This window comes from Balearica regulorum, chromosome 18, assembly GCF_011004875.1.
Source record: "Balearica regulorum gibbericeps isolate bBalReg1 chromosome 18, bBalReg1.pri, whole genome shotgun sequence".
Taxonomy (NCBI): Eukaryota; Metazoa; Chordata; class Aves; order Gruiformes; family Gruidae; genus Balearica; species Balearica regulorum.
The window spans coordinates 3,814,897-3,839,536 of record NC_046201.1 but is presented as its reverse complement, the minus strand read 5'-3'; the positions used below and the strand labels follow the sequence as shown (position 1 = coordinate 3,839,536).

Genomic DNA, 24,640 nt, shown 5'->3' with positions numbered 1-24,640 from the left:
TTGGCCCAAATCTGGAGGCCACGGCAAGGCAAAGGTGCGGCGAGGAGTCCCGGCAGGGTGAGCGGGTGCTGGGGTGGGGGGATGCCCAAGGCGGGTGGGAGTCAGAGGCTGCTGTCACGGAGGGGTGGAAACCCCACAGCACACCGGGAGGACACGGGCACCCCCAGGGCCGAGTGCATGGAGAGGAGAAAACCGCCATCTGGAGCAATCTGCTGATGCACTGCCATTAGCAATGAGGTCTCTCCCGGGTGCCATCTTCCCGGCTGACACGCACAGCGAGCGGCGCCCGTTTCCCGAGGAGAAACGGCCAGATGTTACAGCTGATGCTTTCTCATTTTACTTTTGATGGCCGTGGCGTTCCCAATTTCGTGAATCGTTTCCTAACGATTCCCCTGGTAACTGGTGGCAAAACTCCCACTGACTGCAAGAGGGACAGGACTGGGCATTTAATAACAGCATCGCTTTTGTCTGTGCCGCAAAGCCCCCGGGAGCCCCGGCTGCGGGCCCAGCCCTCATCAGGATGGTGCAAACATAAAACAAAAGACACAGTCCCCGCCTGGGAAGCTTATGTCTGTATCGATCTGCAATGGCGAGAAAAGTCCATCTTCTACCAAAACTGGCAACGTCGCTGTACGTGTCCTTTACAGACGGGGCATTTTCTAACCGGATCTAAACCCAATTCAGTCGGACGCGTTACTATTCTGACAGCGTCTTGCAATAATTGGCAAATCCTAGTACTGAGGGTGTAAGGTCTCTGATCAAAGCCTGGTGAGTGCTGAGAGCCCGGTCTGTTGTCCTGGGTGTATCCCTGCGTGGCTGGTATGAGGTACCAGGGCTTTGACTTTTGCGTCAGTTTTTAGAGTCAATTATTAGAAAAATACTCAATGTCAGGCTCTGTGCCCCCGAACCACTGTCTGCCTGTTAGCGTCCTGGCAAAAGGCAGCCCAGGCTGAAAATCCACTGTGGCTCACCCTTTCTGGTTGTTGTTTTCTGTATTTTACGTTCATGCTGTTTATAAAGATTTTGATTAAATCAAAGAGCTTTCCTAAAATGCTTCAGTGATACCATCAGAAGGAACTTGCCAGACATGCCAGCTATAGGGGGTGGGTTGTTCTACTTGTAGCAATAATCTCCAGAGATATTTTTTCTATAGTAGGGAATTAATGTGAAGAGAAGCAAAACACACAGTGTTGTCTTCCTGTAAAACTCTACAGTATATTTTTTCCTACGATGTGTACTTTTAGTTCTGAAATTTAAAAGGAAGCTCATAGGTACCATGTAGAATTTACATATGTCTCCTGATACTGGTAATAAAATGACAGCACATCAAAAAACATTAAGGCAATCTGGTTTTTGCTTTCTCCCCTGGTTTTTTTTTTTTCTTTGTTTATCGTCCTGTCTGTTTGCATCGGCTGCTCTGCACCGCTATGCGTTGTGACACTTCCTTCGGTGAAGCGCCGCAGCGTGCCGCGCTGCTCCTCCCCACGTGGCTGCGAGCCGTGGTGCTCCGCTCATGCTTTTATTCTTCTCCGAAAGGCAGGAGCCAAGCAAACGGCTTTAAAAAGCGGATGCTGTAGTACGTGGGGACAAAGTTCGTGAAAGTGTAGCCATGCCCCTGAAACGGGGTCCCCAGTCCCCATCCTCACGGCTGCACTTTTGCACCGTGGCAGAGCTCCGATGGCCTCACGTCCGCAGTGAGGATGAGCACGGCTGAGATCCCTTCTTCTGCAAAACGGGAGAGGGGCACGTGCTGCGGGCAATGCTGGATCGGAGCAGCGTGGTTTCAGTGTGCTGGCACAAATGCAGGAGAGGAGGGAAGCCGGAGCACACGTGTGCGGTTGGGCGACGGAGGAGGCAGCCCTGGGGACTGCACGGGCTTTCTGTGCGCGGCAGCGGTACCTCTGCCGCTTGCTGGGGCTCTGCATAGACGTGCGAAGGGGATTTTTGTAGACACACAGATTGGCGTGTGCTGTCACAGGGAAGGCTGAATAGGAGGGGTCTTGTTCGAGTTTCTTGGCACATGTTAATTGTCGCTGTGGCTGTTGTTCGCTTGGTTTTGCAGGGAGCAGCCTGAATGCCAAAGGGCAAAATCCAAACTCCTGCTCCTACCCACACCCCAGACCAAAGTCTCCTAAAATCAGTCATTTTTTCACTGATTTCAATAAGGTTTTGAACCAGGGCTCAATTCTGCTAACACCATAATGCTTACATTTATCTGAAGCCTATATTAGATTGGTCGCCGCGGAGCAGGCTGAGGCCCCTCATGCCGCTCTTTCGGGAGCACCAGATGCACGCAGTGTTGGTGCCTTTGTCTACGTAAGACAGGAACAATAAGGGTTACCCCCAACGTGGCCCTCCAGGAGAGTTGTGCCAAGAAATGGCTACAAAGCACGGTGAATAATACCGAGACAGCAGATCGCAAAGGTGTTGCACAGAGGGCAAGAACGGGATGGAAGGTCTCACGTCTCCTTTGAAACAGCATGCAAATATCCTCTTGTCTGTGTCTACTCAGACAATGATTTGGTCCCTATTACATATACGTATGAGCTCATCTCTTCCGGATTTAGATACGTAACCTTTCAGTAATCTCTAAATCAACCGTATGCATTTTAAGTGGAGGTGAAGTTTTTCTTGTAAAAGTTAAGGCAGAGGAGTCCTGTTATCTGTGCAGACTACGCAAGGATGAACTCTCCTCTGTGGGGGGAGCAGCTGAGGCCTGATTTTGCAGAAGACATAAAGGATTGGACCAACTTGTTTTTAAGGTCTGCACTTAGTCACTTTGGAAAATAGCTTTTAGGAACAGCCGTCACAAGTACACTTACAAACAATTTACCAATCTCATGCCTTAGTGAGGAGCTGTAGACTGTTTTTCCCGGTTCTATCTTTTCTCCAAATAACAAAGGCATAATACACTTTTATCCAGATGCTACTTAATTCTTCTTTCCTTTACAGTCCTTTCACTAATGATGTTTCTTTCCTAAAGCTGACTTGGCATCAATTTAACATTAGTTCCAAAGCTTGGTATGAAAGATAAATGCAGCCGTGCTCACACTCTGCTAGTCTGCCTTCGCCTCAGCACCGAAATCGTGTCACCTAAGCACTACACCTGATCTAAATTGACAAGAGTAAAGATGAAAAAAAAATAAATCTGGGTTTTCTGGTAAAGTGTACTTTTTGGAGATTTGAATTTTTTTCTTCTTGTCTTAGCAAGCAGAAATTGTTTCCCACGGGCGAGCAGAAGGGCAGAGTGGTTCTCTAAGTGGTGTTTCAGGTAATGAATAGCAGTGTAATTGAGGAGTGTTTTGCCTTGCTGGGTGTATCAGCGAGCAGCGTCATTCATTGCCCCCTGAAGCTTTCCCAACACCTTGTGAGCTGCAGTTCCTTTCTCTGGTAAAGGGCATTGCTTTCAGCTTGGCTGGGCAGCTCTTTGGTTCAAAAGGAACAACTAGGCAAGGCGTCCTCTGGGGAAGGGGAAATCTAACTCAAACCTTGCAGGATTCATGAGGTTTCACACTCGGGTTCCAAGCCTTCCTATCAGCTGAGCGGATGGTCATGCGGAGGAGATGAAACGATTGCCCTTATTTCAAGCACCAGGCTGGTGGATGAAATTACTCCTGCGGCAGATTACACACCAGCACAGAGCAGCAATGGCTGGCTGTCCACGCGGGGAAGCCACAGCCCACGTTCATGCTGAGATTTTGCTGTTAGCTGCGGAAATTTCAGCTTCCTTACAATGCAGTCATTTCACTGCAGGGGGAGGTGGCTCAGCAGCTGCGAAGGATGAGGCTTGCATCAGGGTTGGGTTTAAGCATTAAGGAAAACTTCCTAATAGGCTGGCAACCACTCCTCAAACCTGTTTTGATATACTAATCAGATAAATACTCCCTCTGTAAAATATCCTTGCCAATCTGGGAATGACAGCAATGGTTTTCATTTGAAAATTTTCCATATAATGTTTAAAGAATGGGCACCACAATTGTGAGCGTTCCCCTGGCTGAAGGAAACCCTTGAAATGGGGGTCCCCAAGGGTCAAGGTTGTGTCGGCTGCAGCGTGAACAGGACAGATGTCACCACTGCTCTGTGCCACCCAGTTTGGGCCAGCCTCTTGCAATGAATAAGACTTGGGTTGCAGAAGAGAAACCCTGGAAAGTGTCTCTGGCCATTGGCTGTTAATCCTGTGTATTAGGTATTACTTTTCACTTACGGAGAAGGTATTCTGAGCTGTCGTGGTCATAGTCATTGTCTTCAGGGAAGTGGTTGATTCGGAAGCAATGTCCTTTGTAGATTCCTAAATGAAAGCAAAGCAAACATAAACCATAAGGAACAGAACCAGTAAATGCACTTCTGCCAGCTCTGCTTCCTTTTCCTCCCAGGCTGTATAAGTAAATTATTCTCCTGTAGGGTTGGTCACTGATTTTTTTTCATGCCATCAAGAAACCATCTCTAAGGTCACGAATTTTGGGCAGACTGGGCTGAAGCCTAGCTGACGGAGGGCAGAGCCAGGATTCCTGGGCTCTTTTCTTCAGTCTGCCACTAATATCTTTCTCTTGAGTTTTTTAATCTCTCTGTGCTTTACTTTATCAGCACCGTGCTTATCTTACAAGTATACCGAGTTTACAGAGCTGCTTTTTGTTCCTGGAGTGACTGTCACTCTGGGTCGGTCTCCATGGCTGGGGCTCCACAGCGGAGCCGAGCGCCAATCTGGCACCCGTCAGCCCTCCTGCCTCATCCGCAGCGAAGTGCTGGTGAATGTTGAACTGTCTGAGGCCTCTTCAATTACTCTCTAGGCTTGGAAAACAAGTCCATAAATCTCTTCCTGCTGCAGTTTAAACCCATATGTCCCCCTCAAGGTTGGCTCAGCTTTTAACGGCATATTTGTTTAGTTACCTGGGAGCCTGTGCAGGAAGTCAGGGCGCGAGTGTGCACTCCTGATACCTGAAGGAACAACGCCAGAGTTGGTCGGATGAACCCCTCGCTTGACTGAACAAGATGAGGTTCAGCACTCTGTCCATCCGGGTAAAGCTTTACATTAGTATTTTTTATTATTTTCTATCACGGTTATCCAAAGCCACGGTTATCCAGCCGTAGCTGCAGTTGGGTAGCTGTTGCACAGCGAGCTGCACGGGGACCTCTCCCCAGAGAGCTTACTGCGGGAGCGAAGCCCTGAGGTGTGATTCTGCCTTAGTGCTTTCATTATTCATTAACCAGCGCTTTCGTGCTCAGGAACATACATCACCCAGGATGAGTTATCCTCTGCACAGGAGTTTCGGTGCTTACAGCTCGAGCTGGCAGAAGGATTTAAAAATCATCAGTTAATACTACTTTAACAGAAACACAGCTGCAGTCTGTAGGATATAAATGTGGATTTATTTCACTACCTATTACCAATGATTACAAAGATCTCAAAAGAATTACTAATCCAGAGGATTTCAATTGCACTCTGTGAGTGTCAACTGCAGGTTTGCTACTACGGTGCATTTAATTCTTCCAGTAAATGATGTATCTACTCTAATTGCGGTAACGGCTCAGGCTTTCTCTGCACAGCACTTCAAAGGCTGTGAACAAGAAGTAAGTGGCTCATGTCACATCTGGAAGTGACACACCTGTCCCGTCTGCCAGGCGGAGGAGAGCACTTCAGCTGGGACTGCTCCTGCTAATCATGTTTGTCCCTGCGTCCCTCTATCAGCTGGTTTGTTGCTCCTGATGGCTCTCCAGCAAGGCAAGCCAAAATTCAGATTTTACAGATCCCAGTGCTTATTTTTACAGCACATCACGCAATGAAACTAAATCTCTCCCAGCGTAACAGGACCTCTGAGACTGGATGGTCATTTCTTCTAGTCTCTTCATTATGGTGTGTCAATTTAGAGGAAATTCAGAGTATGATTTTTATCTTCTCCTATTCATTAAGGAAAAAAAAAATCTAAATAATCTTTTCACCCTAATTTCCTACGGAAAGAGGCTTTCCAATGACCCTGTTCTTGTGTGTATAGGTGGGGCCATCTCTCAGTCTGTATGTACTTCTCCAATAACTATTAAGGTAGTTGGTTGAATTTATCCAGAGCTGATAGATAAGTAGAAGTATCACAGGTAACAGAGCTCCCACAACTTCTGTGCAAACAGGTAGATGGATGAAGGAGAGAACTCTGTGCACCAAAGGCTGCTTTCTGAACTTGCCCGTTCACAGAGCATGGACATGGGCGACAGCCCAAATGAATGTCCCACTTCCAGCTAAGAGAAAAGAAGCCTGCAAGACTGAAATGTTCCCCAAGCCTCTTGTGTTTGCAGCACTGATGGACTGATGGAGGGTTTTGGCCTCTGTAAAATGGCCTTATGCTATTAAACTTCTGAATGAAATGGGTCTCTCAGCAGAACTTTCTCTTACGCAGAGGGCACGAAGCCATCCCTTCCAGCACAGGACTGAAATGCATCAGCAGGACAGGATGGGTTGGTATTAGCTGTGTCTGGGCTTTTCCTCTCTTATGGTTGGAAACCTTCGTTTCCTGGTGCTTCTATCTGCAGTAGTCCACATGAAAGAACCTTAGCAAGTCTAGCAGAGGTGAAAAAAGAGGATAATTAACCTCAGACAGAAAATTCTAGATGAGCTTGAGAGTCCCTTTCTACTTCCAGTTTTTAGGAGTACTGAGATTGGTCATTCTGGCCAACTTTTTATAGAAATAGCAAATGACTGTGAAATTTGGACCTATATCAAAGCTTGGGAATCCAAAATATTCTTCCCAATATTTTTGCTGTAGTTCACATCATAGATATTGGTTCAGGGTCCTCTCTAGTGTCTGTGGTATTTGAAAGCTAACAGCAGCAGCAGACTGGATAAATTTTTCCCGTAAACTTAACGGGTGTCATATAACTCAGCAGCAGCTTATTAAACTCTCAGTGAGGCTTGAAGTTGCTATCAAGAACTCTGGTGATCTACAGGGTGTTGAGGGCTCTTTTAACCCACAAACTATCAGAAACAAAGTTTTGCTAGGAAATGTAACAATACCTTTTTTTCATAATGATGGACTTCGAAAGTCAGATTTGGGAAAAATTAAAACTAGCTGGGTGGAGGCTACTGAAGCAGTGGTGAACTCTAAAAGCACAACAGTAGAGACCGACTTGTACTTAAACACAAAAGATAAAAGCAAAACAAAACTGAGATTTGGTGAAATGCCCAGGTCCGTGCCCTAGCACGTAAAGCAAAGCAAAAGAATAAAAGCCATGAAATAGAAGGGGTGGTAGAAAAGGAAACACCTCGATTAAATTCAGTAACAACCATTCTACAGCATCTGCACAAGACCTGAACTCCCTGAAGCTCTTCGCAAAGGCTTCACAGAGGATGCCTTAAAGAAATGTGTAGACAAACGTGGCCATTGGTCTACGCTCAGTTGAGGCACACATGGGCTGTTTTCCACACCAGGATGTGATGTGGAGGAGAGATTTTTTTCCTTTGCGTGAGTATGAGGATACAGTCCTTTATACACTTTGGAGAGGAAGATGGAATATTTAACTTTTACTTCTGTACCCACTAGAGAGAGATAAATAAACGGCAATCACTGCCTAACAGATACTAAAATATTGAGAAGCACTTCTGGATACCTCTTGAGAGTAAGATATAATATCCCACTGAGATGCTGGAAGTATTACTCCTTTCTTTGAATGATTACTGATACGTTTTAAATGATGCTTTTAGAAATACAAATATTATAATGCATTTTTTCCTCATAATAACAACTTTGTTCTGAATTTTGAGCCAGGACTTCAGGATCTGGGTTAATGATAATGAAGAAGCAAATTTTCTGAAGTGTTGCTGATGGTGTAAGAAAATTCATTTTCCACTGGTTGCAGCGTACTTAGTTGGCATTTAAAAACTAAGAATTGTTTCTGTCTCCGCTTTACTCTGTGTTCAAGGGCTTCTCCTACAAGGTTAGCACTTCTCAATCTCACTAAGTGTTGTTCAGATAACTATAATTAGAGTGTGATGTACTCTGATAATGTGATAAGGGAGGGAATTGTAGTGCCCAAGTGAAGATTAAGCTTTGTTTTGGGGTTTGAGATCTCAAAGTACGTAAGAGTTTTCAACAGTAAATCAAAGTAGTGATCCCAAATTCGGATGACATACTACCTTCTCCTTGCTCTTTCTCAAATAATCCTTTAATAATCCTGCCTGTAACATTGCAGAATTGTTTACTGGGGTTTTATTTTTTGATGACTGAGAGCGATAGTTAATGCTGTAGGATGCAAATGCTCATTGACTTTGTTTGTGGCCATGCATTACATGATCACATTGTTGTTGGCCATACCATCAGCCATGTCTTTGAAAGCCATTTCCCATAGTTAGTATTTATCAATGACAACATTCCCTGATGCCCTGGAAATGCTTACACAAATCAGCACTGGAAGATGGAGCACTTAAATGTCTGACAATATTTGTCAAGGCAAGCTGTACTTTTGTTTTCTCCCCCCGCCCCGCTATATAGTCCCTGAAAACTATATACAACAAGATCTTTCCATAACATTAGTGTTCTGTTGTCATTTAAAATAGGTTTCCACCATGCAAGATGCTAGCAGCTTTGCAGCAGAGGACTGTGTCTGCGGGGTACTTCTGTCAATAGCAATTTTCGTCTCCTTGCTCTGAGCACGAGCTTACGGGAGGCGATATCTGATAGCAGTGGGAGACACATGAGGATAGATGGGTTGAGCTGCTGCCTCCTTCTCCATCAACAGCTTCTGAAGAGCTATCGCTCGATTAACTATTTCACCTACCAGCCCTCTCAACTGCCCTTGTTGGTAAGATTATGCAGTAAAACATTGGTTTTGGGACTTGGTTGAGAAGCCTTTCTGGCTTTTTCATGGGTCACCAGACATTTCCAACCTCCTTGGATCAAACTCTCCTCTGCCAACAGGCCACATTCCTGTAGCTCTTGAGCAGCTACGGATACTTAGTGCGCACACGTGCACACTATTAATAGAGTTAAGCAGGGTTTTCTCCTGAGGGGGGGTTACACTGATGGAATGAGTGCTATGAATGTCAGCTGCAGAAGTGGTTGCACGACTACAGCAATTACCTGCAGGCAGGTAAATACATCCCATAACTGTCCAGCCTAAAATCCCACTTACCAGCTGATTTCTTTCTGGCAAATGTGGGTCTTCCGGGATGGTTTGAAGAAGTGGAAGGAAATTATTTTCAAGATACAGGGAATACAAGTTGCAAGGAGCTGACTGTGTATCAAAAATAAGGCAATTAGTAAGGAACCATGGGAAATCTGGCCCAGCGGTTCTGCTTGTTGCAGCTATTCTCTGATTAAATGCTGTGCTTCAGCTCCAGAACCAACCGTTAGCTGACTTACCACAACACTTGAATATCTGAAAGTTTAAATGACAAGTTTTCTGAATATATCAGCACAGAGAAGGCTGACTGACAGGTAACATCACAGACAACAAGAAAAGTGTGACATGCAGAGCGGGGCTGTTGTACCAGCAGTTGCCTGGACACCGTGTCCATCTGAACATGCTCTGTGGGACTGGGTTTTCTTAATGGCATGGCTTTGCACTTCCCTTGGACAACAGTGGAGAACCTCTATTTATAGTGAGCGAGAGTGTGTCACTGCTGGACTCTGCCAGGGAGAAGAGAAACAGTTATATTTTTTTTTTTCCTTAGGAAGATTTCTCTGCTGACAAGTTCTGAAATCCTTTGCAGCATGATTTGAGCAATAGTTAGCAAAGCAGATCAGACATGCCAAAAAATGTTCCTCTCCGCAAAATTTATAGCGTGGAGTCTATCTGTGCACTGTGTTCATTTCTTTGATTTTCCACCAGTACAACTCCCCTGTCTCACTGGATTGACACACAACGGCAAATGCAACCACCGAGTTAACTTTCTTTTCTCTTCTTTCCTCTCATCATAAAATAACCCTTGAAAAGAGGAATGGGTGGTGCACCTCCTTTTACTTTCAAAACCTGCTTTGTGGTGCTGATGGTCAAGCAGGGACTATTATGGTCCTGAGCTCTCCACTCAGGCCACAAGGAACAGCATTAGATATTTTTCTGTAACTTGGCACTTTCTATGTTAAATTGTCCCGAGTTCGATTATTTGTCTCCTGCTGTTTGCTTCATAGGCTTGTCCTTAAGTTACTTGAATGAGCACAGATCCTGTGAGCCTCTGCCAAAGGACATTTAATGCTGTCATTAGAAAAGAAATCATGAAGTATTGATGCAGGTCGTGTGCAAAACACACCCCATGTGAATTTGCTACCCCACATTGCTGCTGTAACACCACCTTCATCGCCACGGAGGCTGGAGCCAGCAGAGAAAGAAGCCTCAGGAGGTTAAATATACATTTATTGGGTGTCTGCCTTTGGGAAAAGCTTGGCTGTCGTGAGAGCCTTGCGAAGCTGGAAACTGCAAAGCATAGGTTGTTTTTGAGACAGATGCTGTCTGACACCCCCTGAGTCCTGCCAGTCCGGGAAATATTTGTCCATATGACAGTTTGTATTTTTGTTTCATCCTGAAGGTGAATTTGATGAAGAGCACTGCTACTACCTGGGGTTATTGTCATACTTTTGCCAGGGTAGGTCTTATTTTCAGAACATGCTTAGGATCTAAGAAGATTAGAAGTCCATTCCCATAACTGTGGACTAGCACGGTACCATAATCCAGATGACCAGCACTACCTGTCCGTGCATGTCATGGTCAGACTAAAGCAAATTCAGCTTATCTGAGTCTTTAAAAGGAATTTACCCTGAACCCTAACCATGTTTCTCTACAGGTGTTGAAACAGTGAAACAATAATCTTCTATTCTTCTTCCTAAAAGTCCTTCCCTTCTTTCTCTGTCTTTCATCTTGTAACTGAAATTCACTTATTTCTCATCGGGGGATCTGAGTTGCCTACTTTCAAGGAGCAGAATTAAGGGCCAGATTCTGATTTCAGTGCGGTGGACTCAAATCTGTCTCACCCAGTAACAGCGATATCAGAATCTGGTCTTGTCCCTTAGTTGGCTCCTACTCTAAAAATCATTTTCTTTTTGCCCGGGAAGTAAAATGTTGAAATGTATGAAATTTGCCCCACTTTCTTCCTTAGGAGCTGTCAGCTCTAACAAACCCGTTGGGTTCTTCTTTTGATCTATTTTCAATTGTCTGGTGGGCAAAGCAAAACTCCTCCTCAAGTCTCTTATTTTCTTATCTTCTGCTGTGACATGAATTTCTTACTTTTCCAGTCCTTCCCCTCCGCTGCCTACAGACCCTCCACTGCTCAGATCTTTTCATCCGTCCCCTTGGTGCCACGTGAAGAAATGACTGGTCGCTTTTGTTGCCTGCTCCATCTTGTTTCTCTTTAACATTTTTAAACACAAACCACCTTCCCAGTGTGTTTAGCGCCTCACGAGGGCTCAAACCACCCCGGCAGTGGTGGCACTGGAGGAGACGTGGCACTGAGCAGCTCACAGCTGTTTCTGCCCATGCACTTGAGCTGCTGGACCACTCTCACCCGGGTCTTTATTCTTAGTGCTCACCATTCCCCCTGAGTCTGGTAAAAGCACATTTTCACTAGGAACAGGTCTCCGTTTATCTTGTCATTTGACATGCTCAATCCCATCATTAACCTCACTCCACTTCTTCTCTTACCTTCACATAGGAGCTAATGCTTCCCCCGTGTTTAACACACTTTCTATGACAGAAGAGACTGTCTTATGCCACCACTCCCAAGCATTTACTCTAGGATATTATAATCTGCTTTCACCAACTTGTCTGCACTGTGGCAGTGTCTGATCCGGTTGCCTTTTGCCATCTGCAGCCTCTCCCTGGTGCTCCTCTACGAAGCCTACCTAAAGCCTATCTAAATCTCTGTTGAAAGCAGAGGCAGCTCACAGCTTCTCCTTACTCCATATCCCTGCAGAACAAAGGCTGTGCTGCTCTATTCCTTGCATTGCTTTTTTTCTACAGTGGTCTCAAAATATAGTGGAGCTCATGCTCCACATTGCAGAAGAGCCACCTCTACTGACCTGAGTGCCAGTTTCACAGCCACAAATAGCAACTGGCAAGGCTCCCGCTTGGGCAGTTTGACTTTCATGTCACGACCCACCCTCTTCTCTTCTAACACTCTTGAGTTTCTCAAGGCCCAGATGTGGTGCCGTAGCTAAACTCCTCCAGACATGGATACTCACCATTGCCCAAAGAAGTTGGCCACATAGGAGAACACGTATCTTGTGTAGGTGGTGAAGAAGTCTGCTGTTGGGTGGTGACTTCTAGTTCTGGCATGAACAATTTTGCTCTGAGCAATATTATTTTGGCACGCTGCATGGTTACATCCTAGTGGTGTTACTAGGATGTAACACCTGAACACTATTGTGTACAAGCTGGTAAAGCATCTCCAGATTCTGGAGCACCTACACCAGAAGGCATCCAGGGAAATGCCTACAGAAGCTCAGTTGGTTTTAATTCATGTAGGTATATGCAGCCTCAGCAGCCAACCTTCTGTTTTCAGCTGTGCAAATATCCTCAAAGATGTTGTGTGTTTGTATTTCTGTGTAAGAAATGAACAGATGCAGAAAAGATGCTTTGCCAAAGACGACTTTAAAATTCTATGGCAGCCTTTTGTTCCGTTATAAGATTTTATTTGAGACCTTGAGTGATGTTAGAAAATCTGTGGCACTGAAACTAATTTCCCGAAGATTCACCTCACCTGCACATCTGGGAGCTAATAAACCACATCACAGTGTCTGGCTGCTGTCCTTTGAATCCTCTTCAGTCATTACAAAACTGCTGCCAAAAGTACTAAGTGTCCTTGTGCTACCACAGTGAATACCAATGGTATCGGGGAAATGTAGGACAGCAGCAAAGTAGATGAGTTGATTGTATGTTACATGTTGTTTTGAGCAACTTAATTTCCATTTTCTTCGAGTGTTCCTCTCATAAACCAGCATTTTGGCCACAGAAGTCATGATTGAGGTTATTCAGCAGCACTTCTATCGCTTTCCCAGCTGCCTTTTCTTAGCCAAACAGCAGATAAAATAGCGTGCTGCATTATTCCACCGCAAATGCTCAAGCATCCCCAGTAGCTCCGCTGTGCATTGCTGATGGTCTTCCTACTACCATTTGCAGTTTTCTCCCTGTCCTCTTGTGCTGCTTCTTGGGAGGCAAAGTGGGGGAAAATCCAGGGGGTTCTGTGGCTTATTTTAGTCTTTTTTGTTGCTCCTTTTTATGGAGCTTATTGAGAGAATAACTCTGTTTTCTAGGAAGAAGCACTGACAGACTTCCAGCCCTGATGTTCCATTTGCATTTTGTAAATTGTCTGCACAGGGAAATAGGGGCAATTCCTCAACCTGAGTATGACACAACTTTTTGGGGCAATGGTGGTGACGCTGCTTGAGGAACTTTTTCAAGTCAGAGCTAAGTTAGCCCTGCCAAAGCGAGCGTTCCCATGCCTGGCTCAGTCCCAAGAGACTGTCAACATTTCTAGTTGCCATGGGGTTGTTAACTCACATTTCTGTGTCTGCTCTTCTATCTACCACCATGGCCCACACTTGCTGTGTTCTGCCTTCACACCTCGTCTCATCCTGCATCTCATGCCACAGTCCTTTATCCCGGCAGCCCAGAAGTTTGTCTCACCACTCATTTTCCATACTTCGCTGCTACTTTGCCAAAGCTGTTTCTGGGTGGCTGATACAACCAATCTCTCCCTTTTAAAATTAATTTGGAGCTTGGATAGAAACCTCCATTAGAGTCTCATAGTTGGCTCTTCTACCTTAGCTAAAATTGGTCTGACACTCGAGGAGCTGGTGTTGGCTTCTCAGGTGAGCATCTTCACCCATCACAGCTTCAAAGTGAAAGTCAATATCTCCAACGAGTTTCCAGCCTCTTACATTCTGGTTCAAAACACCTTAATTTAAAGAAGTACTTTAGTCACCAGCAGTGCTTTTGGCACAATATGTCAGAGACTAACTTGTTATTCACAACTGTAACTACACAGTGACCATCATAGCTCCAACACCTTGGAGAGCAGTGGGAAATAAGCTGTGGTGGCCTGTATACTAGTTGGGATTTAGATATATCTTGATTTAAATGAAAATCCACTTTTTTCCCCCCAATATTCTTGACCCTGACATACTTTCACCAGTACAAAGACTGCTCATTCAGGCAGATTGCTGCCAGTCCATCAATCATTATGAGAGGGCTGAAATGCCAAATTTTACCGGATGCAATTTTGAGAACAGATAGTAATTTTGTCTGATGAAGCGTTCATATGCTGCAAAATGACAAATCGTGTTTATTTTCACATTGTCAAACTGTGCTTTTTTTCCTGTGTTGGCACAATTGGAATCAAGTTTCCCTTCAGGGATGGTTTGGTTTTTATCCATCTGGTTTCCCTTACTTCAGTAAGTCATCAGTTCTCCCTCATTAACATGGTGATCAACCAGGGCTTGATGGTTTCACCTCTTATGATCATGGCATGTCTATAAAGCTTGTATCATGGCGTGCCACTACCTGAAATGGACATTCACATGTTTTCAAGGTCCCTACTGAGTTTATAATTTGAGACATAGTCATGGCCACGTCTGGGGAACAAATACTGTTCTTGAACTAGATGAAACATACCCAGTACAGTGTGTGATGCTTTGTCCCCTGTATCTTCTGCCACTTCACCTTTCATACATGTGGAGCCTTGAGCTATTGCCTTCTCATTCTTAATTTCTACTTTGAGACCCTCTTAAACTGCCATTTTGCCAGGTTCCTGAAACATCCTCATATCACAACAGGCAAGGTTTGCAGTTGTCATACAGCAGTCTAAAATTTAAGAAACAGCTCTCTAGAATGAGGACCTAGGTAATCCTTGGGGATGTTTGGGGTAACAGGATGCACCTGGTGTCTTCTTCTGTCATGGAAAACCCCTCCAGATCTAGTCAGAGGAAAAATGGTTCATATTATTGCTACTCCTTGTGAGATCTCTTGGTGTAGTAGAAGCTTACAAGGCATCACGTAATTACCTCTCTGCATAAAATGAATTATTGTCTGTTCTAATAGCAGGGAACGTCTCTAACCTGACATCTAGAACTGAATTTTTTCTTTACAAACCTTCTGTTGGCTCATTCATGCACCACAAAGGCTTTTTTAATGAAAAAAAAAAAAAAAAAAGGAACAGAAGCGAGGATTACACTGGAAAGTAGTGATTTAGGAGCTCACTAGTTAACTGATTAGGAACATGCAGGATATTTGGACACTCCTGGAATCTTGTAATGATTCCATGTCTCTTCAGTCCACGGTGATTCATTATAAGATGAAGGCATTTAGAAAAATAGTTGAATGTCGAAGAAGCAATAGTGAAATTTCACTCCATAAATCATCTTAAGTGAAGGGAATGCTTGCAATATGTCTGTCTTCATAATGCAGTGACCTTGAGTTGGATCTGCATTCATTCTGGAGCATGTCTTCCTCATTTCTATGCCAGCTTGTTGAGTTATACATAGAAGCTAAACCTCTAGAGATTGATCATGCACAATCAGTGATGCGGGACTGAAACAAGGCAGATGACAACGGGGAATCTAAAGGTTAGGAGAAAGGGGTGTACCTGCCAAACCCTGCTGATGGCTGGATTTGGGAAATGCAAGGCAAAGGTTTCAAAAATCATCTGCATGATGTATTAGTGGAAAAGACACTCCAATAAGAGAGATTAGGGCAGTGCATCCAAGAGACCATGTTGTCTACTTGAATACCCAGGGTAATGTCTAACGTTGGGAACAAAAACCAGCTGCTGGTTAGAAAGACTAGGTTCCAATGTGAAAAAACAAAAGGAACAAAAATATTTTGTTCCTGGAAAAAAATTTAAAGGAAATAGGAAGGACTTTAGCTTGAATTAGAGTTATTACTGATTTGGTTATTCCTGATTCCTAGCAGTATGTGCGACCCATAACGTGCCATACCCTCGCGGAGGGTAGGTGCTGGCAGGCTCGGGTGTCTGGGGCATTTGGTGGCAAGGGTGTCACGGCAGCCGGGACGGTGCGTCCCCCGCTGTGGCCAGCCTCGTGCAGGAGATGGGGCAGGCTGGTCTCTCTGGGGCACTTTGAGAGCAGAGGAAAATGATGAGCAGTTCTGGGGGAATAAGGGCCTGGGGGAGCAATGAAAAAAAAGGAGGAAAAGGAGGGCTTCAGGGCAGAGCGGGGAGGAAACAGGAGGTGGTTCGCAGGGGAGGAGGAAAGGAAGCATGGAAGAAAGTGGGAGGGAGAGAGAGCTGAGGAGGAAGAGACAGAAAAGGTGGGCAGTGGGTGGCCGGAGGCAAGGAGAGGGCCCAGGAGGAGAGCAGGAGCTTGGCAGATTGGTGGTGCCTGTGGAGATGGGGACCAGATGGTGACCTGGGTCCTCCCTGAGCAGCTCTGCCTGCATCCACAGCCCTGCCCGGCTTGGTGCGTGCTCCGCTCTGCCGAAGAGTCGGTGCTCGTAGTGCTGACAGAAGGCAAGGGGATGCACAAAGCCGCCTGCCTGTTGAAAATTAAAAGCCTGAAACTTATAATTCCCAGGACCGATTTAAATTATTACAGTTAACAAATGACCTAATACATAAAAATGGAGATGGCTACCAAATAGATGTGTTTAAATGAACACATGAAGTAAAGCTTTCATTTGGCTCCTGCACCTGAAACTTTCTATTTCCTAATGCAAACTAAGCAGTGACAAATAAAAATGAGGCTGCAAAAGCAGCATGACCTCTTTAAGCTTTAATTATTCATTAGAACTCTTCTCCTCTGCTGAGATTCAGAGCAACACGTTTAAGTGGGTTCCTCTCAGGTTTATGGAAGATGTAACTTCCTTGTTATACCAGCTAATAAATACAACTAAGCACAATGGCCCGACAATATTTGTAGAAACACCATTTGGGAAAATGTGTTTAATGAATCAGAAGTGCCTTAATCTAGTCAGTCTTGAAAAGCAAAGCATATCATGCAAAATTACAATGCACTAAAGCACAGATGCATAAATATTTTATTGTTGAGATTTCTCAGTTTACTTTCAGTATTTCAGAATTGCATTTTACTATGAAATGTCTCTACCTGCACTGGGGAAGGATAAGGGTGGTGGTGGTGGTGGCTTTGGGCAATCCAATCTGGGATCTCGGACTTGGATTTAAATAATGTACCTGAGAGTCCCAGTCCTTATCAGCATCAGGCACATCTTCTGTTCTAATCAGAAATGCTTATTGCTTTTTGCTGTCCTAGGATGGCATGGAAGTGACCGGCAAGGTTTACAGCTGGGAGGAGAAAACCAAGAAATTTTCCTTTTGCTGGGAAGACGGGACAGAAAGCAGGTGCCTTTGCCTCCCTCACAGCCCTCCCTCTTCAGTCCTTCATCTCTCTCCTTGCCCTTGAATAACAGCATCTCGGGGACCATATTTCCTCCCGAGTTTCGAAAGCAGGAGAGGACCAGTTTGTCACCACCTTGGCGAGACCTCCCAAGAGGTGCACAGCTCGGGAGGCAGGCAGCGGCTCTGACCGCCCGGGAACTGTGCCATGCACAGGGGGAGATTTACAGCTCCTCTCCCTTCAGACGTTTCATCTGACGTGATGCAGAGCTGACAGTGCCTCCTCATTTCCAGGTATTGCACACTCCTCTTCCTCCACAGGACCCTGTACGGGCTGTTTGGAGCCCCACGTGCTGAGCACCCCCCCGGGGCAGCATCCCTGCGATGGTCCTGGCAGATGGGCGCAGGCAACCCAAGGGCAGCTTTCCAAAATGCACTTCTCTTAGCAGGGCCACGCTCTGGTACCTACTCAGTCTTTACAACTCAGTGATATGCTGCCAATATATTTTTGCCAAGGAGACAAAAAATACATCTCTTCTTCCTACTCCCTCAGCCTATGAAAAATCTCAGTTGTGCGCAAAAAGACTGTGTGTGTGTGTGTATACATGTGTGTATTGGGGGGGGGGGGGGGGGCGGGAGGTGGAAATAGAGTTTCTGTTAATTTATTTTCCAGTTGAAAGTCTGCCTTGTAGCCAGGGAAGCACTGTTTTCACCGTGTATAAATTTGGGTAGAAAAGCCTTACTTTGTGCTGAGCAGAAATGGCAGCACATGCAGTGGGAATTGGGAGCAAATCCTTTAACTGCTCTGTGGTCCAGGTTCTCCTCTCTAGGATGGGGGCATGATGCCTTATAAATAATCTGGGGATTTATGAGTCAAAGAGCCCTATATTAGCAAAGTTACCTAATAATGGACAAAGAAGAGAGGCATAATCCTTCTAAGGTGGGGACCGCTCTGTGTAAAGAGTGCTTCAATCTCCCCAAGGGCCAGAGAGACTCCAGGTATTTAACATGTTAACTTAGTTATTTAATTAAGCAAGATTCTCCCACACAGCCATGTTTGGGATTCTAGCTATGCTCTCTGAATGGTTTGGGTACTTTAAAAGCGCTCGGTACAAAGAGGAGGGATTGGAGGCTTTTTCTAAGCTTCACAGCAACTTTGCAAACTACATGCTCCAAAAGGTGTATTTCTTTTTCCTCCTTCCCCTCCCCTTTCCCCCAGACCTCGCATGACTTCAAGGCATCAAATGTTAATGAAAGTTTGCCAGGCTTCAAGGGCTGTGAAATGGAAGTTAAAAATCCTGCACCATAGGATGGCTCTAAAAATACTCAGTCGTGTTGAAATATCAACCGGCTCCAGCAGCTCTCCTGCACGCAGCGCTACCGATGCATCAGGTCTTTCTCTCCTAAATAAGCTCCTGAGAAAGTTTGCCCAGTGACTATCGATCACTCACGCTCCATAGACCGGGTTCACTGGGTTTTGTGCCAGCAAACATCTATTGGAGAGTGAGGATCTGCCGTGCCATTTAACGCGAACGGTGCCGCAAGGGAAGCGCCAGCATCCGGGGGGGATGCACTGATGCATGCCCGCTCTGCCATGACTCCATCCAGATGACTCCTAAATGTGATGTCCATCCCCTAGGATGAGCATAGCCTGAAACACCGGCCCTGTGGGTGTGCAAAGCTGAGGCCTGATGCCATCCTACTCACCGGTGGGGTCCAGCTCCCGAGCTCTGCTCTTTGATGTCATTTATTGTCCAGGGTGCTGGGGTTGTAGCCTGAGTTTCTGCTTTTTAGGCATTGCAACACCTAAACCACTCCATGGATCTGCTCCTAAGCACTCTCAAGAAGCAGAGCCGTACCCTCATGAGACGTGAATGCTTTTCTGCAGCAGCTCCACACGCCTCAGGCGATCTTAGCTGATGTGTCCTGCTAACCGGCAAATACTCGACATGCCAGGGGTACCGTCATTGACATCAGAGGGGCTCCAGCAGAGATGCTGTCATCCCCTCGTGCTTTAAAGGTGTTTTGTTGGACTCCCCCCTGCCCCCCCCAAATGGCACTCTCATGAGTGGGAATCTGGGTGCTGGTTTTTCCCACACCACAGACTTCATTTTCTTCTCTGAGAAATTCAACGTACTTTCTCCCCGTGAAGCACACAAGGAGCCTGAACACAATGATTTGGATCGTGACTTCAAGCACAATCTTGAATACGGTGTCTAACCCGTTCCCATCACAGGAGAAGCCACAGGAGGCAGTGACTCAGCCGTGCCTCTGAGTCACACAGCATGATGCTCCCTGCTCTCGGGGGACAGCACTTGCCGTTGGCCTCCATCGGTAACGAACTACGGCTCTCCCTCGCCAGCTCAGACCTTAGTGAGATGTTTGGACCCCAAACTCTGGCCGTTCCCTCCTGACCCATGTCAGGGGAGGGACAAGGGACACGGAGAGCGTGTCCCCAGCCTGCAGTGCCAGACCCAAGGGGGCTGCTTGATTCAGGTGTGCGCAGAAAGTTGCGTGTTCCCAGGCATGGCCGGGCTGCCCGGTCCCACTCCAGCCCTGTGTAAGTACCTTGCGAGTCAGGCTCAAATTGCTATTTTTGAGCAAGTCACTAGAAATAATTCATGCATGTGCGAGTTAAAATTCTGCTCAAAAATCACGCTCTGCCTCAGAAGCTTGAAACCTGGGAGATCGACAGTAGCAGATACTGAATTTCGTTTTACTAGATTCTTTCCAGCTGTTATGGTGAGCTCAGATCCTCACCCTGCATTTCTTCACTTTAAGGATCTTTTCTCACACAAATATCTCGGATTCTAGTGCTGGCAGGACCAGCCCCACCTATAAGTGTTGTGAAGAATCTGTTCCTTTTACTGGGCCAAATAAAGTCTTGGATCAAAGACCGAGATGCATGATATTTCTTAAATGAAAGTTCAAGTAATAAACTTTCTTCTTTTAAGGATTTAAAAATAAATTTCTGAATATTGAATTAATTTATCTGATGATATGAACTGAGGTTTTGGAAAGCTAGAAGGTGTAGGTTTGTGTGTGTTTACTGTGTGAGCAACAGCACAAAAGGAAAATGCTTTTTCATCCATACGAGCTTCTGTAAATTGTATTCTATTCTTAGGAGAGTAAACATAATGTAAAAAAAAAAAAAAATCTAATAATTTAAACCTTGCAGGAAAAGAGGCAAGAGCGATGGGAGCCTCTGAAATGATAAATGTATGAATTTATTCCACTGCCACTGTGGGGTTTTAAATTAGTTTTATTTTTCTTTTATTTCTTGTTGTTGACAAGTTGGGTTGTATTGCTATCCAGTTATAATGTTTATAGATAAGAAGATCTTGAAGGTCAAAAATTCTGTTCTTGGTTATTCTTGTATAAGTTAATCTTCTTGTGTTGGTGACAATGCGGAATGATCTCATGATCTCATGTCACCATGGGTACCTGCATCCTGCCTGTCTGACAGCAACATTCTCCATTCCTATCCCCTCCCCTTAAGTTCTTACACAAGGTAAAAAAAAAGATATCGACAAGAAAACCTTCATGCATGATACAAATGATGGGTGGAGGAAACTTTTCTTAAAGAAAGTGCACTGTGCCAATGGCCTCACGCACCCGTGCACAGTTGGGGTGATAAATTAGTTTGTACTTGACTGCGACCAGTATGAATTTTGCCACGAACGCTCCAAAACACAGACTGAGTCCAGTGTGTTATTAGTGTTCGCTATAATGCCTACATGTAGACATTGAAACTGCCAAAGTTCACGTTCAGATGGGTAACTTTGTCCCCACGGCAGCCTTGGCCAGGGGGATGTGCGGCAAACTTGGCTGCGGCTGTAATTTGTGTTAGACCAGCACGAGGAGACTGGAAAACTGCTGAAATCCAGATTATTGGGGAGAAGTGAGACCAGCATCTGCCCACAGCTGATCGTGGCAGGGACATGGCAGGGGAGCACAGAAGTGCAGTGAAATGAAGGCGGGGGAAAAAAAAAAAGACAACCTTAATTACACCTTCCCATGCTTCTGCAAGTTCAGTGCTCTAATACCTGCCGGATGTAGCTTTCCTTGACAGTTTTGTAACATCTAAAGGAAAGAAAAGAAAACGAAGAGGAAGCAAAGTGTACGGGCCTTGATCGTGACAGGGCTACAGCTCTTTGAATGTCAGCTTTTCTCCCTGCTACAGCATGAAAGTTTTTGGTCTCTGCTAAATTGTGCTTTGAGTCAATGTGGATGGATCACGTACATGAAAGACCTGGAGCAACAGTTTCTAGAGGCTGACAGCATGGCTGTGGATCAAGACTTCTGCCTTTTGCTTTATCGATGGGAGGGACTGAAGTCTAAATTTGGGTCTTTGTGCCGAAAGTCCTTATGCGGTCTTGTTTTAAGGGGAAAGAACCCACACAACAGCAACAACAAAAAGAGTACTATCCATGAAGGGGGATAGCTACATTTTTCTTGCTAGCATGATTTCCTTTTTACCAAAACATTTCTGATTCCAGTAGTATGCAGCAGCCGGGTAAACCAGAAACCTCAGCTGGAAGTTCGGACCTGCGGTTCCTGGAAATGGGACAATACAGTGGAAATCAGATAAACCAGCTTGTACATACCACCTTGCTGTGAATTAGGACTGTCCTCGCATTTCACTGTTGTACAATCAATTTTCAGAATAAGAGCCTTTGTCTCACATGGTCAGGGGGCTTAATTCAACCCTGGAATAACTGGCCAGCTAACAATGGGCCAAACTCAGCTTGGATGTTGCTCTGGTTAATTAAGAAGAGTGGCATCGGGGCTAAATTTGGCAAGGAGTGTTGAAGTGACTGCCTTCAGAGACAGGGAAGAAAAACCCTTGCTTAGCTCACTGCATCCAGCTCTTCAAATGCAAATTAACCTGTCAACATCTGCATGCAGCCACACAGGACAGCTGCAAAAAGGAGCTCCCAGCATCCAGAAGAAGGGCTGGAAATGTTTAGTTCCAAACAGCTATTTTCTAAAATAATTTCTAGTAAATAAGAATACATTGAAAGTGGTAAACTGAGCATCTGCTACACGAACTGAATAGAGGACAGCATGTGAAAAGAAACATATGTCAAGTACGCACTTCAGATGCACCGACTACTTGCCTCCAAAACAAAGCGAATTTAAACATATTCGCAGCAAAGACCGAGAAAAAAATTTGCCTCTGTAAACCAAAGAAGAGCCTCAAACTATGGCACAATTTAAGCTTGGCCATACCTTTCCTTTCGCTTGGTGGAACAGAGCAGTTCATCGCGTTTCAGCTGCTTGCCTGGCTTCTTTTACTGAGACGCATGTCGGGAATGCCAAGCCCAGCAGCTTTTATCTGGAGCAAACAATGTCCCTTTACCAGTACATTAAAAACCCAGCAAACCAAGTCACTGCTGGACCCAAATCATACCAGATTTGGTTCATAGGAGGGAAGATATGAAAATACGCCTGTGCTTTTTATGAAGTATCTTATCCGCCAGCATAAGAGATGGTGACATCCTTACTCGGACTGATTCAGCAATGTGTACCGCAGGAACCGAGCTCCTTCGCTGGAAGGGGATTGCTTGCGACTCAATCTCTTTCTTCAATACCCTCCAACTCAGGGAAATTGCATTTCTGTATTTCGTTGAGCCCGTTATCCTCAGACAAAATCTTTACTGACTTAACTGAAGCTCTTACAAGAAGTACAGGATAAGGCCCTTTCGGCGAGAGGGAGAGGTTGGATTTCAGCTCTAAAGGGCGCAACTTGTCTTTATGCAGCAGCATGCAGGGATACTTTGCTCTTGCTTTCAGTGTAACAGGGCTTAGCACAAGCTCTGATGTCTCTTTTTTTTTTGTTGTTAGAGGAATAATCTCCCTACCGAATCTGGGACACATGTGCCTTCTGTCAATCTGCTGAGGCTTTGCTAAGTTTTTGGTTATGCAGCCACGATCTCTGGGCGCTGCCATCTCCTACGGTCCTCTTAGGAGAGAGGGAAACCAGGATGGAAACGAGCCCTGAGCAGCTTCTGCAGAAATCATTTTGCTATGATAACGTGATATAATTAAACAAGACTCAAAAATACCACCTTTATAAAAACCCTTGGCTTGTGCCAACACTTTTACTCATTTGTGGGTTTTCAGCTGAATCAGAGCTGAGGAAATAGTCAAGATCTTTGACTCAGTTGACAGCACTGGGCTTTGTCCTCTTCACCTCGGCATACCGTAGCATCTTACTAACTAACACAGAATGAGAAAATGAAAGGGAACAGCATCTGGAGAATCCAGAAACCTGCCAGACACAACTGCGGTTCCCAGGGAGAACCTCAGAATGGAGATAGCGCTTCCTGGCCCTTCGCAGCGCCTTCACCTCTTTGCTCAGGTTTGCTTCAATATTTTTTCCCCCTGTTCCTGGGAATTAAAATTACAGAAACGAAGAGCCTCCATTGTAACAGCGGTGAACTGACATGGCCCAGCAGCGGAGCCGGGGTTTTAATCCCCTTGGCTTGCAGAGCAGCACAGTGTGCTATTGAGTGCGTGTCCACCATGGCAACAGCAGTGAAGCTCCAAGAATTCGATTTCCACGCTGCCCCTGGGCCTTGCCTTGACATCTTCATTGTTCCACAGCAAAATAAATAAATAAAAATCTGAGGCTAGCGTAAAGGCAGTGCAAAATATGGAACGCTATAGAACAGGGTTACCTAATGGTTAATTTAGAAAGGAACATATCGTTAAAAACGTATGAAGGTGGCTACGTATAGCTGCTGTAAAAATATTTAAGGGGATGCCTCTCGTAAGGGCAACGTTCCAAGCTACACCTAAAATAACGTGTGCGAAGGAAAATTAAAAGAATATTTCACCATTTGCCCTTGTTTAATGCCTTCGAAAGGCTTTTTCAGCCCAGCTACTGAACATTAGTATGGGAAAGGATATCAGACAAAACTCATTTTTGGTGTAATTCTACCAAAGTCAGCAGAGTTAAACTGAAGATGATTTTTCTGGCCTTTTAAATAGAGTGTAATTTTCTCCATGGGTAGTTATTAAATGCTATTGAGAGAGATTGCTGCTGCTGTTGGAAAGGCTTTCTGGAGAGGTCACTCTGTCCCATATGAATAGCACCAGTGAAAAAACAGAAGGTTTGTAGTTTTTACAACTTGAAGAGTCCCTGGGGGCTCTAACCACACCACACATCACTGCCTGACCCAAAGCTAAGAGCACATATCTATTCCGAGTTGAGATATCCTGGCTTGACATCCACTCCTACAAGAATTCTGCCTGTAGAAATTGCTTAAAATATTGGAGGGGGCATTGCAAAAGATATCCATGTAGACATTTGGTCCCATCTCCGTCAGAGAGGACATATTCCCTAAGTGCACT

General features: G+C 45.2%; 1 protein-coding gene across 1 annotated transcript in view; it reads right to left on the bottom strand.

Moving 5' to 3' along the window:
* The window catches only part of CACNG4 (calcium voltage-gated channel auxiliary subunit gamma 4), a 41,278-nt gene that overhangs the window by 3,478 nt on the left and 13,160 nt on the right, over positions 1–24,640 (bottom strand). Inside the window, exon 2 of the mRNA XM_075770281.1 lies at positions 4,205–4,288. Within this exon, the coding sequence (XP_075626396.1) occupies positions 4,205–4,288 (84 nt within the window). The remainder of the gene's footprint in view (positions 1–4,204; positions 4,289–24,640) is intronic.